Raw genomic sequence first — 17,903 nt, forward strand, 5'->3', positions numbered from 1 at the left:
TTTAATTTTGTAGTTTTTCGCTAAATAGTCACAATACATACAACTCGAGCTCCAGATCCTCTTCAGATGAATTCTAGAACTCATGTTATATTACTATAGATACTGTGCTCATTCATTTCCGTCGTGCTTGTATTCGGGGACTTAAAATATTTCAGTCAATCACTTTCTGTGTCAGGAAGTGTATCATACAGAAATTCGCCTGCAGTTAAATAAGGGAACGAGGAGAAACCACAGGAAACCATAGAAAAACGCTTCAACTACTTCTCGACAAACTGTTCAGTATAAGATAATATTCATTCCGTGGCCAGTAGTACTGCGCCTTCTTTATTTATGCCAGCTTCCGTTTTACAGGGAACATAGCCAGAAACCGAGCGAGGTGACTGTACCATCAGGGCCGCGCAGCTGTGAGTTTGCCTTCCGCAGGTAGTGGTTCGAATACCCCCGGCTGCAGGAATGAAGGCGGTTTTCCGTAGTTTCCCATTTTCACACCAGGAAAATATGCCGGGATTGTACCTTAATTAAGGCCGAGGCCGCTATCTTCCCAGTCCTAGCCCTTTCCCAACCTTGCGTCGACGAAACCCTTCAGTGTGCATTTTTTCCATTTGCTTTGCGTCGCACCGACACAGATAGGTCTTATGGCGACAATGTGACAGGAAAAGCCTGGAAATGGGAAGGGAGCGGCCGCGGCCTAAATTAAGGTACAGCCCCAGCATTTGCCTAGTGTAAAAATGGGGGAAAAAAGGAAAACCAGGGCTGCCAGTTGTGGGGTTTGAACCCACTATCTCCCGGATGCGAGCTCACAGCTGCGCGCTCCTAACCGCACGGCCATTTCGCCCGGTCTTCAGCGTATTAGTGCGGCGTTAAACCACTAGCAAAAGAGTAAAAAAGTATAAAACACTGCCAGAATCTGAATTTATAATCACGGAACTTTCGATTAGCCGTACAATTGTAATAATAATAATTATTATAATAATAATAATAGTAATAATAATAATTTCGCGTGGCTATTGTTAGCCTGGTGCAGACGAGGGTGGACGGTATCTGCCGTGTATGATAAACTGCAGGTAATTATGGTGGGGGATAGTATAATGTGTGGTGTATGCGTTGCAGGGATGTTGAGGGCAGCTTCATACTCTTCAACTACTATGTTAACTCGAACATCCAGTCCCTGAACCAAGGTAATTAACCGTTTAAGATTAAAAATTCCAAACCAGTCGAGAATCGTGCCCGGGGCCCCGGGAAACGGACGCTACTGCGCTGATCATTCAGTCTAGGAGCTGGAAATAATAATAATAATAATAATAATAATAATAATAATAATAATAATAATAATAATAATAATAATAATAATAATAATAATTTTTTAGCAGTTTCCCGCTGGCTCCGCCCGCAATGTATAAAATATGGTGTTGTTCGTTACTATCCTCACGAATGTATTTGCAAAGTTTCGAGTTAATGAAATAAGGCACATGATCTGCTGTGGTAATAGAATGTAACATTATGTCAACAAAACACTCCGGCTCCATGGCTAAATGATTAGCGTGCTGGCCTTTGGTCCAGAGGGTCCCGGGTTCAATTCCCGGCCGGGTCGGGAATTTTAACCTTCATTGGTTAATTCCAATGGCTCGGGGGCTGGGTGTGTGTGTCGTCTTCAGCATTGGAATTCATTACAGGTAGGGCCCCATTCTCATAGACGCGCAGGTCGCCTATCCGGCGTCAACTCGAAAGACCTGCACTCGGCCTCTTCGGAGGCCACACGCCATTATCATAACAAAACATTTGAAAATACATCACACAAATAAATTGAATTAAACGTTCCTTGGAACAACACTACGCGCCGAACTGTTAAAAAGCTTTTCAAAGATCTTCGTCATGGAGACAAATCTACTCATAACTTTTCTCAGAATCTACCAATTTAAGTAGTTGTTACCTCAAAAGAAAGCGCTTTTAGACCAAAACGAACTGCGTACCTCAATTAGAACGAAAGATATGATTGCTTCAAAGAAAAAAAAAATGTTGAAGAAATGAGACGTCAAATTGAATGTGCACTCATAAGTTTCCTTAGAATCAACCAATTTGAATAGTTAAGAGCTGAAATGAAAGAACCTGATCCACTGAGTGTTCTTAGGCCAAAACGAACTCAGTACCTCAATTAGAACCAAAGATATGATTGCTTCAAATATACAAAAAATGGAAAAAGTCAAATATTTTGAGGAAGGCGGAAGTTAAGTGATTTATAGTACCTGATGACAAATCTGTGCATGAATACCTTTCAGTTAAAAAAGAATGAAGGAAATCGACCGGACAGAATGGCCGGACTGACTGACTTCAGTTTTCATTTAAAAAATGTAATATATAGGTTTGTTACATTCCCCTAACTACTGTTATGGTTTTCGTTAACACCGACGTGGCGGAATTTTGTCCCACAGGACTTATTTTGGGCGCCAGTAAATCTGCCGACACGAGGCTAATTCGTATTTAAGCACCGGATTGAGCCGGGAGTCTGAGGCACTCGGCTGGTCAAGGGTACTTTTCGTTAACCTCCCGAGGCCTGACGACCTTTTAAAAGGATATCGAATTTATAAATGGGAATCTGCTCGTTACACAGAGTATACCTTCATGATTCAGTTGTTGAGAAATCTATTTAATTTGGTATGGTAGGATTTTTTCACTTCGCCAAAATGAATTAGAGTGATGACATGTTCTTATTAAAAGCTTCACGTTGTTAGAACTATTTATTTTTCTTTTGGTAACTTACTAACAACATTCCTCAACAACTGAGATCAATAACAAATTTATACTTTCATTCGTCTGTAATTATTTAAAGCCTTGTTGACAAGAAACTAAATATAGAACAATCAAACGTCTTTAAGATCAGAAAGATTTCTCCTTCAGTAACACCAGATCCGGTAACTCAATCTTGAAGAGGTTTTGAACAGTCTTTATATTGTTTACCCGACGGCCTATGTTAATCGTGCATGACATAACCAGCCCTGCTGTTTTAAGGAATGCGGTGCAGTACCCAGGTGATATAGTTCAATTTGCCCATTGCTTAAGATACCCCCTTGCAATTAAAATAGTCCAATACATTTTTTAGCGATAAATAGTGCTTTAGAGCACATCCGAACTGAGTTTTGAGAGTCAGGTCTTCAGCCACTCACTTTTCACTAAATCAGCTGCCTTTTCACCAATCATAATGCATGGAGCGTTGGTGTTCCCACTCACTATTGTGGGCATTATGGACGCATCTGCAACTCTGAGACCCTTCACACCGTGAACCTTGAGCGTCGGATCCACTACAGCGCTTGGGTCTGAGGAAGGTCCCATCTTACAAGTACCAACGGGATGGTAGGTAGTGGTTGCAAGTTGACGTACTGCACACCGCCAGTACTCCCGAGTATTAAACTCAAATTGTTCACAATCTGGCAGTTTGAGTTTTATCAATCTTACATCGCGTTTCTTCATTACCTTCGTCTGTGATAACTTGACCGCAACCTCAATTCCCGACACACACCTCTCTACGTCTTCAGCATCACTAAAATAGCCAGGATATATTAGGGGCTGTGCTAGAGGATCTTTATTCCTCAGTAAAATCTTCCCCCTACTCTTCGGTAACATAAGTATTGGGGCAATGATGAAGAGATTTGATTTTTCGTTTTCCCTTCTATATTGATCCATAAGGTCCTCCGTAAACCCCAGTGCATTAAGATATGGTTCTAGAACAGTCGAATCATTCCGGGGAAAGTAGAAATTATGGTACTGTATATCAGGACAATTGCTCTGCTCTTGCTTTTCTGGTGGCAGTTTGGTATCAATGAAAGCAGATTTACATAGGATATCTAAATTGGATAAGGGCCCCTTCCGGTGAATTAAATAGTCATACGTGGCGTCCAATGTATGAGTGGGTGTGAGCCGTTCATCATGACCAGCTGTAAGAAGAACTCCTGGAAACAAGGAGTGGTCGTGTAAATTTTCTCCAACTCTTAGATTTTGGATGACAGGACTAATTCCGAGTTCCTCCAGATGTTTTCGCGGACCAATACCGGAAAGAATCAGCAACTGTGGAGAATTTATAGCCCCGGCTGAAACTACAACTTCTTTTAACACTCGTACTGTCTGCACACCGACATCCTTCTTTTGAAATTCCACCCCGAGCACTTGTTTTGATTCAGGGTCAATCAATATCTTGGTCACGTGAGCAAACTTAGCTACGTGTAAGTTCTTCCTCTCCTTTGCTGGAGCGAGGAAGGCTTTAGCAGTGCTACATCGCGTCCCATTTCTTAAGGTAGCCTGTAATTCACCAAAGCCCAACATGTCCTGCCCGTTGAAATCCTTTATCATCCTAAATCCCAATTCCTTTGCTGAAGCATCTAAAGCATCTGCTAGTGAATTGTCCGTTGTAAGTCTCTCTACACTTAAATATCCCCCAGTATTATGATACTTGGACGATTTTTTGTCCGCAATTAATTCGTCGTAGCGCATGTCCTCAGATCGTTTGAAATACTTTAGTAGTTCATCGTAGGACCAACCAACGTTACCATCTGACACCCATCTGTCGTAATCACATGGGTGTCCACGGATGTAAATATTTCCATTAAGTACACTGCTTCCTCCAAGAACTTTTCCTCGTGGCCAGCTGCAGCGGTGATCTATATAAGCCCTGCAGTTGGTATCTTCCGGTTCTGTCTTGTACTGCCAATCAACGTCTGTACGTTCAAGTGAAAAGAATATTGGTGGGATGTCAGATATCGGAGGTGGATCACCCCCTGCTTCTAGCAGAAGGACGTTCCATTGGTCCACCTCTGAGAGTCTGTTGGCCACAGTAGCTCCTGCTGATCCTCCGCCTACAACTATGAAGTCGTACTCTGGAAGTAGCTTGGTGGTGTCTTGAGGATAGATTGACGTATCCCCAATCTTGGTTTGAGCCTCAACGAGGGTGCTGAGGAGGGAGGTGAACAAAACTGCACCTGCTGCTGTAACACCAGACTGTGGTTCGCAGCTCGACGTGGTCCAATGGGACGTCGTGGTTACACAGGAGCCTTCCATTCTTACGTCACTGAAACAAACATTGACATTATTGTGTGTATATTAATTTATTAGATTCCTTTTTTAAGTAGAGTTATATTGCACATTAAAACATCGCCATCATAATATTACTGGAATTTTAATAATAATAATAATAATAATAATAATAATAATAATAATAATAATAATAATAATAATAATAATAATAATAATAATAATAATAATAATAATAATTGTACCAGGCGGTACACCTCCACGCCGCTAATTCAAACATTGCGCCAGTTGAGACTCCTCTACAGGAGAAAGCCTGAACTTTAACAACCAAATTAATTCTAAGGTTTCTCAGGAGATGTCTCTACTGTAAATTTTGAAGTGTTCTGAACTATGTCTATTTCGATTCGTGTTTGTTTGCTCCATAGCAAGAAATTTGAACATTCTCTAACAGATGTCTCTACCAAAACTGATAACGCACTCTGGTGTAATGGAATGAACTTTCCTGAAGAAATTTATCATTCATAAGTTTTGTTTTTGCTAAATTTTGTTCTGTGGTTTGAGAGTTGGCAATATAATCCTTTCTTTACGCCTGTTTTGAATGTAACCAATCGGGAATTTCTGTAATTAATTTTCCACCAATAAGGTGTTTCTTCCTCCTCTGGTGTATGGGTTTTTGGTGTTATCCAATAAAATTTTGTGGGCGGGTTGTAATCATTCATGAAACGTCTCGAATTTTCCGCGAGGGTATATAAACTGCTGATTTTCTGGTCTCGGGGCCACTTCATCGACATCTTGCTTAGTGAGTGATTATTGTAGCAGGGGGCGGGAAGCGCCTCTTTCTTCGGGCAGCAGTCCAGCTACAAAGTAATGGCAGTTTAATAACTTCATTTTTCGCTAGCTCAGCAGTTTAACCCTCGGGGCAGGTTCGAAAACTTTTCTCATGTAACCTATCTTTAAAATGTAATAGACATTTGGTAAATTCTGTATCTTTAAGTACAAATTGGGATAGAGAGTGCCAAACCCTCTCGAGCTCCCACTCATATTGTTTTGAGGTGACTACGTTTTCATAACCGTTTTTCTTCTCTCCGTAATGTAAATAAGTTTTCTTATTTTCACTTAGGAAGTATAATTACTAGAGTCCGGATTATTAGGTTCTGATAGGTTAGAATGCAAACATACAGTACTTTAGCCAGTAACAAGTATACCCTACACTGTACAACAGTTATGCTATGAGATTTGCATGGATATTAGGAGTACAGCCTATAGAACTCCTTGAATTGATGCTACTCTTCCTACATTATGGTACAACGGGTTGCATGACACTTCCTACAAACCAAATTACTTTGCATTCTAACCTATTACCACCTAAAAATCCGAGGTCTAATAATTACTAACGATGGCAGAAGTAAGGAGGGAATAAAATGTTGACTATCAAAAGCAAGGAAGGTCTTTCTTAAGAAAAGAAATTTTCTCACTTCGAACATTGATACAGACAGTAGAAAGGTTCCTGAAAACTTTCGTTTGGGGCGTGGCATTGCAATGAAATTAAACAAATCTAGCACAGAAAGAAAGAGAATAGAACCTTTTTAAATGTGTTGTTACAGAATAATGTTGAAGGTGAGGTGGGTGGATCGAATCACAACGTGAAGAGAAACTTAATCAAATTGGTGAGAGGGGAAAGATTTGGCAAAATGTTAACAGAAAAAGAGATAGAAAGATAGGACACATTACGATCGCCAGAACTTACCCAGTTAGTTTATGAAGGAAGTGTAGGTGGTAAGAACTGTAAGGATAGACCAAGGCATGGATATGACGAACAGATTAGAGTAGAATCAGGATGGAGTAGTTGCGTAGAAACGAAAAATTTAGTGCAAGATAGGATGGCATGGAGGCTGCTTCAAACCAGTATATGGACTGATGACCGAACTACAACAACATGGAGAGGTTCAGGATACTTTCTTTACTGGGCGTGGTGTCTACGTACTTCGAAACCATGTAGCTTGCATTCGGGAGATGGTGGACTTGAACCCCTCTGTCGTCGAGCCTGAAAATAGTTTTCTATATTTTTCCATTTTCACACCAGGCTGTACTTTAATTAAGACGACGGTCGCTTCCTTCCCAGTTCTAGCCCTGTCCTCTCCCCGTCGTTGCCATAAGAGCTGTCTGAGTGGCTGTGATGCAAACCAAGAAAGAAAAAAGTAAAAACTAATTTTGTGCACGCATTATTTTGGTAGTAAGGCCATATAAAGAGGAAATCTGAATGAAATGTGGCAGAGAAATAATAATAATAATAATAATAATAATAATAATAATAATGATAATAATAATAATAATAATGTTATTGGTTTCCATGGACTAGGACTGCGTAAAAGCATGAATTCCTTGGTAAACGTTATCTTTTATGTTAGTCTGTTCATGAGTTAGCAAGAGACAACCGTAATTTCAAATTCTACTGTAGTCAGATACTGGAATGTATAGTCCCTTCAAATAGAATTGCAGTTACATTTTGTACACGGATGCGGATATCCGCGGTTTTATCCGTGTTTCATATGACAATATTGCTTTTAACCGCGATATTCCAGTCGTATTTTGACAAGAAAACTGACGTCAGGTGGCACTACGTGTAGGGGACCTGTCCTTTCCCCCTGGCCTTCCATAGATACAGTAAAGGTTTATGATAATTAATAATGAATGAATGAATGAATGAATGAATAAATTGTTATGACCTATGTCGAGTTTCAGTTTGATATCCGTCTATCTGTTACATCATCACGAACCTCTGTCGGTGGGGGAAGTAGAATAACACCCAATGCATTCTCTGTCTTAAGAGGCGCCGAAAAGGACACCCAGGTGGTCTTAACTTGGGAGCATGGGTTGGCAACCACGGGGTCCTTAGCTGAATCCTGGCATTTTTTCCACTTACTCGTCCCAGGCTCCTCACTTTCATCTATCCTATCCGACCTACCTTGGTCAACTCTTGTTCTTTTCCGACCCCTGTACTATTAGAGCATTTGAAGGCTAAGGTCTCTTTCATTTTTACGCCCTTCGTGGCCCTTGTCTTTCTTTGGCCGATATCTTCATTTTTCGAAGTGTCGGATCCCTTCCATTTTCCTCTCCGATTAGTGTTATGTTGAGGATGGTTTCCTACTTGCACTTCCTCTTAAAACAATAATCACCACCACCACCACTTACAGTATCACGGGAATATGGATCGGTTGATTTTAGTGAAACTTGGTATTTCAGTTTAGAACAAGGTCGAGTAGAATTGTAGCTTTCTTCTTCTTCTTTTTCTACTTCTTCTTCTACCTCTTTTCCCATGCTTGCGGGGTCGCGGGTGCGAAATTGTCGCACAATTGGATTTGGTTCTGTTTTACGTCCGGATGCCCTTCCTGACGCAAACCCTAAGTAGAGCGATATAACCACTATTGCGTGCTTCTGTGGTGGTTGGTGGCGTAGTGTGTTGCCTGAGTTTGAACAGGAGAGTGTTCGGACAAACACAAAATACGGGTGTATTTAGAGAAACATTCCAGTGATTGTACTGTGATTCATAACGTGATCGTTGTGACTGATGCCGTTGAACAATTAAATGAAAAGAAGGAGCAAACAAGCGAGCAGCGATCACACATTTCTTCCTTAAGGACTTACGTCAGAACAATTAATTAGATGCGATTAAAATTGCCGACCCGGCCGGGAATGAATTAAACCCGGGACCCTCTGGACCGAAGGCCTCAACGCTGACCATTCAGCCAGGCAGTCGGACTGGATCTCAGCTATTAGTTGTCCAAAATATTGTGCTTCAGAAGGGGCCTGAAGCATAAAACGCGATGTTTATCTCGCATGGTTGATTTTACACGAAAATAGCTCATGGCGAATTATTATCCCATATCTTTTTCCAATACAGTAAAAAAATAAGGAAAATATCACTGGCAGTCACGTGAAAGTTTAAGACCAAGAGACCAATGTAAAGATAGTTGATATGATGCTCGTTCTGGATGCACTTTAAAGGCTGTCAGTATTTTTCAATATGAACCCGATACTTGGCTTTCTTTTATATCTATGAGATAGAGGAGATCAAATCAAGATGAGAAATAACGTAAAAAATAAAGAAAAAACTGTAAAGGACCACAGAGAGCAAGGGAATGAACACGTCACGACAAACCGCTGACAAGGAGAGGCATGCCCACTTATGCGCCTCAGAATCTGGGGAACAGTGGGAGGAGTGGAAGGAAATGTCATCATGCACATCCTAAGTGACCGTCCTGTCAACAACGGGTGCTACAGCTAGTTCTTGAATATCTCCATGATTCCATAATAATAGCTCGCTTAAAGAGCGCTTCAGATATACATGTTTGTATGTTAATTTTTTGTCTGTTATTGTTATGGCTCAATGGGCATCATCGAGGCGTTTTGTTGAGAGGGTCTTGGGCTCGATTCTTGTCTGGGTTGAAAATTTCTATCACGTCTGGTTAATTTCTCGGACTGTGATCGATATAAATACGAACTATGAGGCGAAAATTGTAATACATCCTTCTATGTAGGATTGGCGTCATGAAGGTCATCCGGCCGTTAAACAAAGCCAAATAAAATGTACGACACAGTTCATAACCGCGACCCCACCAGTGTGTGAGAAAAGTGCTGTAAGGCAAGAAGAAGCAGAACAAGAAGAGGAAGATGAAGATTGTTACATTTCTTTGGTAGGACTAACATTTCCTGAGATATTGGGAAGTCTCTGAAAATTTAATTGCGAATATCTCCGTTATTATCACCCGCTGGGTAAAAATACATGAAACATAAAGTTTCGAGGTTATATTTTGAACAACAGTTTTTCTATACAACTAATATTAACAGAGAATTTCCCTTGTTTAGGCCCCCTTAACATTAATATTAGTTTCGTGTGGCTATTTCTAGCCGGGTGCAGCCCTTGTAAGGCAGACCCTCCGATTAGGGTGGGCGGCATCTGCCATGTGTAGGTAACTGCGTGTTATTTGGTGGAGGATAGTGTTATGTGTGGTGTGTGAGTTGCAGAAATGTTGTGGACAGCACAAATACCCAGCCCCTGAGCTACTGGAATTAACCAATGAAGGTTAAAATCTCCTACCCTGCCGGGAATAGAACCCGGGGCTTTCTGAACCGAAGGCCAGTACGCTGACCGTTCAGCCAACGAGTCGGACGCTACGGAATGAGCAGGCCGAAGACAGCCGTAAGCACTCCTCTCCCGTACTCGGTTAAGTTTGCACACTGTTCATTCCAATCAGCGCCACAGAGTTGGGATTGACTAGCTGACATACTATGATGAACCAGTGTGTATAGTTATCAGAAAATATATGAACCAGAGGAACGGCATGCTAAAATGACGCAAAGTTATCTAACTCCCCAGCAACTTCCTGCCAATATTCAGGCAAGTGTTTTACTCGGGACGCAGCAGTAACCCCATGTACCGGAGATGAGTGGCAGCAGAAGAGACAATACACCCCACAACAAACAATGGTCAATGCATTGTTATTGTTGATCAAGTTTAAGAGCTTTCGATATTGTAGGCCTTCATATTTGATTTTCTTCCGAATCTATAATATTAAGGCATCAGATGTAAAGACGTTTTTTTTTTTTTTTTTTTTTTTTTCTAGTTGATTTACGTCGCTCCGACACAGATATGTCTTATGGCGACGATGGGATAGGAAAGGCCTAGGAATTGGAAGGAAGCGGCCGTGGCCTTAATTAAGGTACAGCTCCGGCATTTGCCTGGTGTGAAAATGGGAAACCACGGAAAACCATCTTCAGGGCTGTCGACAGTGGGGCTCGAACCCACTATCTCCCGATTACTGGATACTGGCCGCACTTAAGCGACTGCAGCTATCGAACTCGGTAATCTATGATATTAAGGCATGAAATGTAAAGAGAGTTCTCCCTTCTTTCCTGACTCCCTTTTGTCTTATTCTTCAAGGGATCATTCTTTCAAGATTTTTTCTCATTTTAATAATCATCTTAACATTTTTCCTTGTTGATATGGACCGATGACCACGCGATTTCACACCTTAAGACAATCACGACGAAAACCATAGTCAGTTAACACGATTGAACAACACTTCCATTTTAGCAATGCTTGGCGCTGATATGGACTAAGTAACAAACGTATATTGCTGGGCTGAGTGGCTCAGACGGTTGAGGCGCTGGCTTTCTGACCCCAACTTGGCAGGTTCGATCCTGGCGCAGTCTGCTGGTATTTGAAGGTGCTCAAATACGTCAGCCTCGTGTCGGTAGATTTACTGGCACGTAAAAAGAACTCCTGCGGGACAAAATTCCGGTACCTCGGCGTCTCCGAAAACCGTAAAAGTGTAGTTAGTGGGACGTAAAGCAAATAGCATTATTATTATTAACAAACGTATAAAATCATGAATTCTGTTATCATAGTTGGTACAATCTGTATTAAGAGATGAATGATCGGAAATTGTATTCTCTATAACTTTTCTCACGTAGTAGCTACTGTTTGATAGGACCAATGACAGGTAATTAAATTGTAGGCCCCTTCCTCTAAACTACAGTTACATGCAGCGTGTATAAAATTATTTATAGCCTAGACTGTAGTGCCTTTTTCCCCGACTTAATATACCTATTTCTATTAAATTCTGTTCACCCATTTTCTCGTGGCTCGGTGCTGATATGGACTTAGCAACAAACATGGAAATTGTTCAATTTCTCAGTTATCATAGCCGGTACGGTACAAATGTATACAAAACCAAACCAAACCCCATTGCACTACAGCTCTTGAAGGGCCTTGGCCTGCCAAGCGCCTCGCTGCTCAGCCCGAAGGCCTGCAGATTACGAGATGTCGTGTAGTCAGCACGACGAATCCCCTCGGCCGTTATTCTTGGCTTTCTAGACCGGGGCCGCTATCTCGCCGTCAGATAGCTCCTCAATTCTATTCACGTAGGCTGAGTGGGCCTCTAACCAGCCCTCAGGTCCAGGTAAAAATCCCTGACCTGGCCGGGAACCGAACCCGGGGCCTCCGGGTAAGAGGCAAGCACGCTACCTCTACACCACGGGGCCGGCACAAATGTATAAGGCATACCTAAATGAACGAAAGTGTAATTCTATATAACTTTAGTCATGCGAATTTATCGACAGGACCACTAATTACATAGACATTTGAAAATTAAATGTCAGGCCTTCCCCAAACTACCATTTCACGCAGCGTGAATAGCATTATTTATAGCCTAGACTGTCGTGCCTCATTCCCCAATTTACGTATCGATTTTCATTAAATTATTTTCAGCTATTTTCCCATGATGCCCGTATGTACATACATACATACATACATACATACATGCATACATACAGACAGACAGACAGACAGACAGACAGACAGACAGACAGGCAGAGAGACAGACAGAAATGATGGCCAATTAAACAGTGCATTTCCTTGTCACCGTGGACACGGCCGATACAAAAACATCATTATTTTCAAATTCTAACCAATGTACAGACAAAACTCTTATTTTATATATATATAGGTAGTCGGCCATTTTCAACCCCCACATATCCCACACCACCACAGCTACCGACATACCTTACTGTTATATTGAAACTATGGGTGGCTCGAGGCTACTGATACACCTAAACACCAGTGGTCTGCGATGAGTAGTTGTGGCTGCAAGCTGAAATATACGAACACACACATCTATTTCAACCCCCCTTTTCTCACACCACCACAGCTACCGACACATAACAACTGCAGTGCACGATAGGAGACTCCATGCTACTACCGCACACAAACACCAGTAGTCTGTTGTGAGTAGTTTTGGCTGCAAGGTGAAATATATGGACATACACGTCTATTTATATATACCGTACATATAGAGAGAGATTTAGGGTACTCAGTCAGCAAGCACATGCACACACACACACACACACACACACACACACATATACTGTGAATAAAAACACTTAAATAATTACTGTTCTGGTCCTCACAGCCGGTCTGTGGCTTGCTAGTATTTACTTGGAGCGGACGATACCTCTGTAATCATGATTGGCAGGTCTCGCCTTTCACTTCGCACGCACCAGTCATTCCAGCCAGCAGTCCGTATAGCTGGGTTAGAATACATGTCTCCGGATTATCACAACGTACATGCTGTTCACGGAGCCTCCGTGGCTCAGACGGCAGCGCGTCGGCCTCTCACCGCTGGATACCGTGGTTCAAATCCCGGTCACTCCATGTGAGATTTGTGCTGGACAAAGCGGAGGCGGGACAGGTTTTTCTCCGGGTACTCCGGTTTTCCCTGTCATCTTTCATTCCAGCAACACTCTCCATTGTCATTTCATAGCATCTATCAGTCATTAATAAATCACTTTGGGAGTGGCGACCCCATCGTACTAATAGCCTATATGTGCTTCATTCATTTCATCCCTGACCCGGTCAATCACTGGAAAACAGGCTGTAGGTTTTCATTTTCACATGCTGTTCACTTGGCTTGACTCCAGACAAGACCGATAACTTGCGCAATCTACTCACTTGATTGCTCCACACACTGAATTACTCAACGTAAATCACTACGGAAGACAACTACACAGCGCAGCTCAGTACCAACCACTAAACAACGACAACAACTCTCAACTTCGAAACCACTCTAACACTCTACCACGACGACACTCTCTCAATATTGACTCCTCTCTCATTCGCGGCGAGCCTGTTTTTGTGTACATGCTGATGATGTTTTAGCATATTTGGGGTACCTCCAGACTAGGTATTTCTTCCAGAAAATACCGAAGGAGGCTACAACAGGACTGAAAGTCGGGTGAGCACGAACCAATATTGAACTGAATGTATGTTTGACATCTGTATACCTAATCCGAGATAGATACTAACTATGTGGCAATAATTTCAAGGCTACGGACAAAATTACATTGTTAATTTTTAGATGTAAATCAAAATGTTGTAACACAATTTAATTAGACTATCTATCAGAGGGATATGTAACTAGCAGGGTATGGTTATCTCAACAATCACCGCATGTCGCCCGCAGTTCAAATCTTGGACAATTCCTGTGAAATTTTCAACTTTGTACTTCGGATTACATTCAAAATTAGTAAGTGTGTGGCTTATTTTTTCGCAGACATTAACATCCCCCCAAAATTACAAACTTGCCTGCTTGCTTTCTACTTATTTTAGTAACTGTGTGAAGTCTGTATCATAGTTTTTGTTTATTTACCTGGAAAGGAAGCACGAATGCTTCTAGGATGGTGTCTCCCGCTGGTACGAACACGGCCCTTGGTTCTGTTCAGCTTCTCTATGACATGCTAGGGAGGAGTACTCGAGTGTGCTCTGGAGAAGAGAGGAACAAAGTTGATAAACTCGTTATCTCTTATCTCTATTTTATTTGAATAGGGGTCACCAGTTCACAAAAATGCAGGCTTTTTTTTAACTCACATGTTGAAAGGATGAACAATGAAACTGCATAATTTTGGCCCAAGGGCACAATAAGATCTGTAACTGGTAAAAGATAAGTACGGATCGTGTGTTGAGACGATCAGGTGTCTTTGCATTATATTATGTTAGGTATGGTATGCACTTTGCTTTTATACCTCCAATATGAAGTATCTCATGTTTTCTAAACATGAGTTTAGTCAGATTTGTGTGATGTTGATGGAAAATCACGAAACTCTGAAGCAGATACTCTTCTCAGGAAATAAAATTTACATTTTTCCTATACATTATGAAAATGATCGTTCTCTTTCACCAAGAAACCTTTATTGTAATATAGAACCCTTATAAATCACTGGTTCAGTTTCTGTATGTCTGTCTGTAAGTAGTAGGATTTATTTCAGCCAGAACGGTGTGAAACGCGTTCCGGTAAAACTTACAGAACTTAAAAAGTCCCAAACACTTATTTTATAATTACAGTCAACCCCCGATACAGTGCCTCCATCCGTTGAATAATATTTTTTGGCATACAGCGAGGGTGGCATTAGAGCGAATTTTAAGCGTGACGTTAAATATCTGCCTAAAATCTATTATTGTAAGATACTGTAACAGAGACTTTATTGAAGGACAATTTTATTATTTTGTTAAGTAAGAGGATAATACGCTAAAACTTTATTTTTATTACGATAGCACACTAATGCAGTAGTGTATGAAAAATGAAGCTACAGTGTTAGTGCTTTTTTTTTAAACTTAAGTCCTTGCGGAAGAAATCTGTGATCGCTGCTTGCTTCCTTGCTGGTTCTTCTTTTCATGTCATTGTTCAATTGAGTCACAGCGATCAGGTCCCTGTTTCATAAAACATCTTTCACTAATATTATTAGTAAGAAACCAATAATATTAACTAATAATATTAGTATTATGTTTCATGAAATTATTAGCTAATAATATTAGTTTATGAGTCAAAATTATTAGTAGATGTTCCTAATAATATAGTAAATTGTTTCATAGACAACATGACTAATAACAGTTACTCATATTGTTAGGATTATTTCCATGAGTGTATTTTGACTCATAATTCTTATTATTAGTGAAACCAAAGTGAGCAGTATTTTTATATTTTGGCATAAAATCATGAAGATCACTGAAATGGTCGACTCTGATTCAAATAGTGATAAGGAACGAGTGTAGGTATTCACCGTTCAATAATTGTTACGTCAAAAACCGCCTGTACTGACATGTAACAAACATTTGAATACCGGTACAATGGGAGATTTGGGTTAGATTAAATTATTTTGAGTATTTGCTTGATATGATTGGTAGGTAACAGAACGTTCCACTGCAAGGAATGAAGCATAACCTTAAAATAGCAGCTTCGCATTGCACTCCACCGGTTGGTAGTGATGCACAGTATCATTATGTTTCTCTAGAGCAGTTCTGCTCGGACACTCCAAGTATCTTTTAAAATCTTGGCTTATATCACCAGTAAACCAAGACGATGCTGGTGATGAATATTGTTTTAAGAGGAAGTATGCTACAACTAGGCAACCATCATCTATAATAACACTAATCAGATAGAAAAAATGTAAAGGATCTGACATTTTGAAAAATGAAGGTATTGGCCAATGAAAGAGAAGGGCCACGAAGGGCATAAAAATGAAAGACTCTCTCTGCCTCGCAACCTAATACTGTCAGGGTCGGAAAAGAACAAATGAGGTTGGATGGGTAGATGAAAATGAGCCTGGCACAAGTAAGTTGAAGCAGTGCCAGGACTCATCTCAGTGCCCCATGTTCGCCAACACACGCTCCCAAGTTGAAAGCCCTGGGACCCCTTTTAGTCACCTCTTACGACAGGCAGGGGATACCGTGGCTGTTATTCTACCGCCCCCACCAACAGGGGGTAGTAAACAAAGTTGCCAGTCCATCTCAACAGAGATTTTTTAAGAGCACATGAAATAAAAAAGTACAAGGAACAAGGAGAATTATAGTGTGCAAAAGGCTGCGAATAGTTGACGCTTTAACTCAATCACTTTCCGCAAAGAAATTTTCTTCTCTCACATTATTTTCACTTCTTTTATCCACTTTCACATGTATCAAAGTCACAACAATGAACATATCAAGTGAGTCTTTTGAACATATGGATTAATAGTCGGTTGTAGTCGAGCATTAGCCTACTGCTAGGAACAAACCTAAACCAAGAACATATGCAACAGACCGATTCTAACCTTCATTTGTATCAGCTGACTAATGAACTAATATTATTAGTGAAGATATTTTATTAGTCTTTATGAAACAGAATTTGGTTAACTAATAATTATTTTTATGAGTTCTAATATTATTAGTTAATTTTACGAAAAAAGGCCCAGGTGATGAATCACAGCACAATCACTGGAATGTTTCTCTAAATACACCCGTATATTTTTAACTTTCCTTAACTTCTGTACTTGGTGGAAATGGAAAGTTCTTATAGTCAGTCTCATCTTCCGAGTCCGAATCCTCATCATACTGTGCAGTCTTCATTGCTCATTTTCTCGAAGGTAGACAATTGATTCTCTATAGATATGAATTCCTCAATTGTTAAAGGGTGTTCAAGAGGGCACAGGTTTCAAAGTCTTTTAATGCAGTTCCTCAGCATTGCCATCATCTAAAGAAATCCTGTGAGGAACGATTAAACCTGTATGGCTCCAGCAGTTGTTGATGTAATTTCATACCATGAACGCCGTATGATCCAGAGCGAAGTGACAGATTGATTGGCACATCATTATTAATGCACTCTTTAATGTGTTTGACCTGATGGCGGCCGTAATGTACTTTGAAGCATTTTATGACTCCAGCATCTGGAGGTTGAAGGAATCCTGTGCGGTTAGGTGGTACGAATTCAATCGTTATATTGCCGAGCGGCTCTGTCATGTGACGAGTTGCGTTATCAGGGTTAAGTAAGACATGCCTCTTTTCCCCCTTCATGGCTTCATTGAAATTCCGTCCCGTAACCAGGTCATAAATTCAATCGCAGTCATCCATGCCTTTTTGTTGTAACAATAGAAGATATGCAAATTAGGATTAAACCCGCTGAAGCATCGTGGCCAATGACAGTTGATTTTCTTTTGTCACTGCCATCAGCATTTGTGCAAGAAACTAGAATAATACTCGGGTTTCTTGGAATATTTTACAGGTGCAGAAGAAATTGTCTTATCAGGCTGCATTCCGAAAAATAAACCATTTTCGTCCATGTTGTAAACATTTTTAACAACGGATATTTGTTGATTAAGTCACACAGTCTTTTCCTTCCGTTAGACAGAATTTTATCATCCACTTTACCTGCTTCACCTTACCGACCGTACTGTGAAAGGCCACGCCTCTCTTTAAAACGTGCCAACCATCCGTTACTGTATTGAAAATCATTTATTCCCATTTTGTCATCAAACTCTCTTGCTTTTCCGATAATTTCAGCGTCCGTCACTGTTTCATG

General features: G+C 40.7%; 1 protein-coding gene across 1 annotated transcript; it reads right to left on the reverse strand.

The window, feature by feature from the left end:
• Positions 1–3,085: 3,085 nt before the first annotated feature.
• On the reverse strand, positions 3,086–14,349 carry LOC136869406 (glucose dehydrogenase [FAD, quinone]). Its single transcript, XM_067144846.2, has 2 exons — positions 14,226–14,349; positions 3,086–5,056 (listed from the first exon to the last, which is right to left on the reverse strand). The coding sequence occupies exon 2, from the start codon at positions 5,044–5,046 to the stop codon at positions 3,142–3,144; it is 1,905 nt and encodes a 634-aa protein (XP_067000947.2). The 5' UTR covers positions 5,047–5,056; positions 14,226–14,349; the 3' UTR covers positions 3,086–3,141.
• Between the last annotated feature and the right edge of the window lie 3,554 nt (positions 14,350–17,903).

This window comes from Anabrus simplex, chromosome 1 (assembly GCF_040414725.1).
Source record: "Anabrus simplex isolate iqAnaSimp1 chromosome 1, ASM4041472v1, whole genome shotgun sequence".
NCBI classification, from domain to species: domain Eukaryota; kingdom Metazoa; phylum Arthropoda; class Insecta; order Orthoptera; family Tettigoniidae; genus Anabrus; species Anabrus simplex.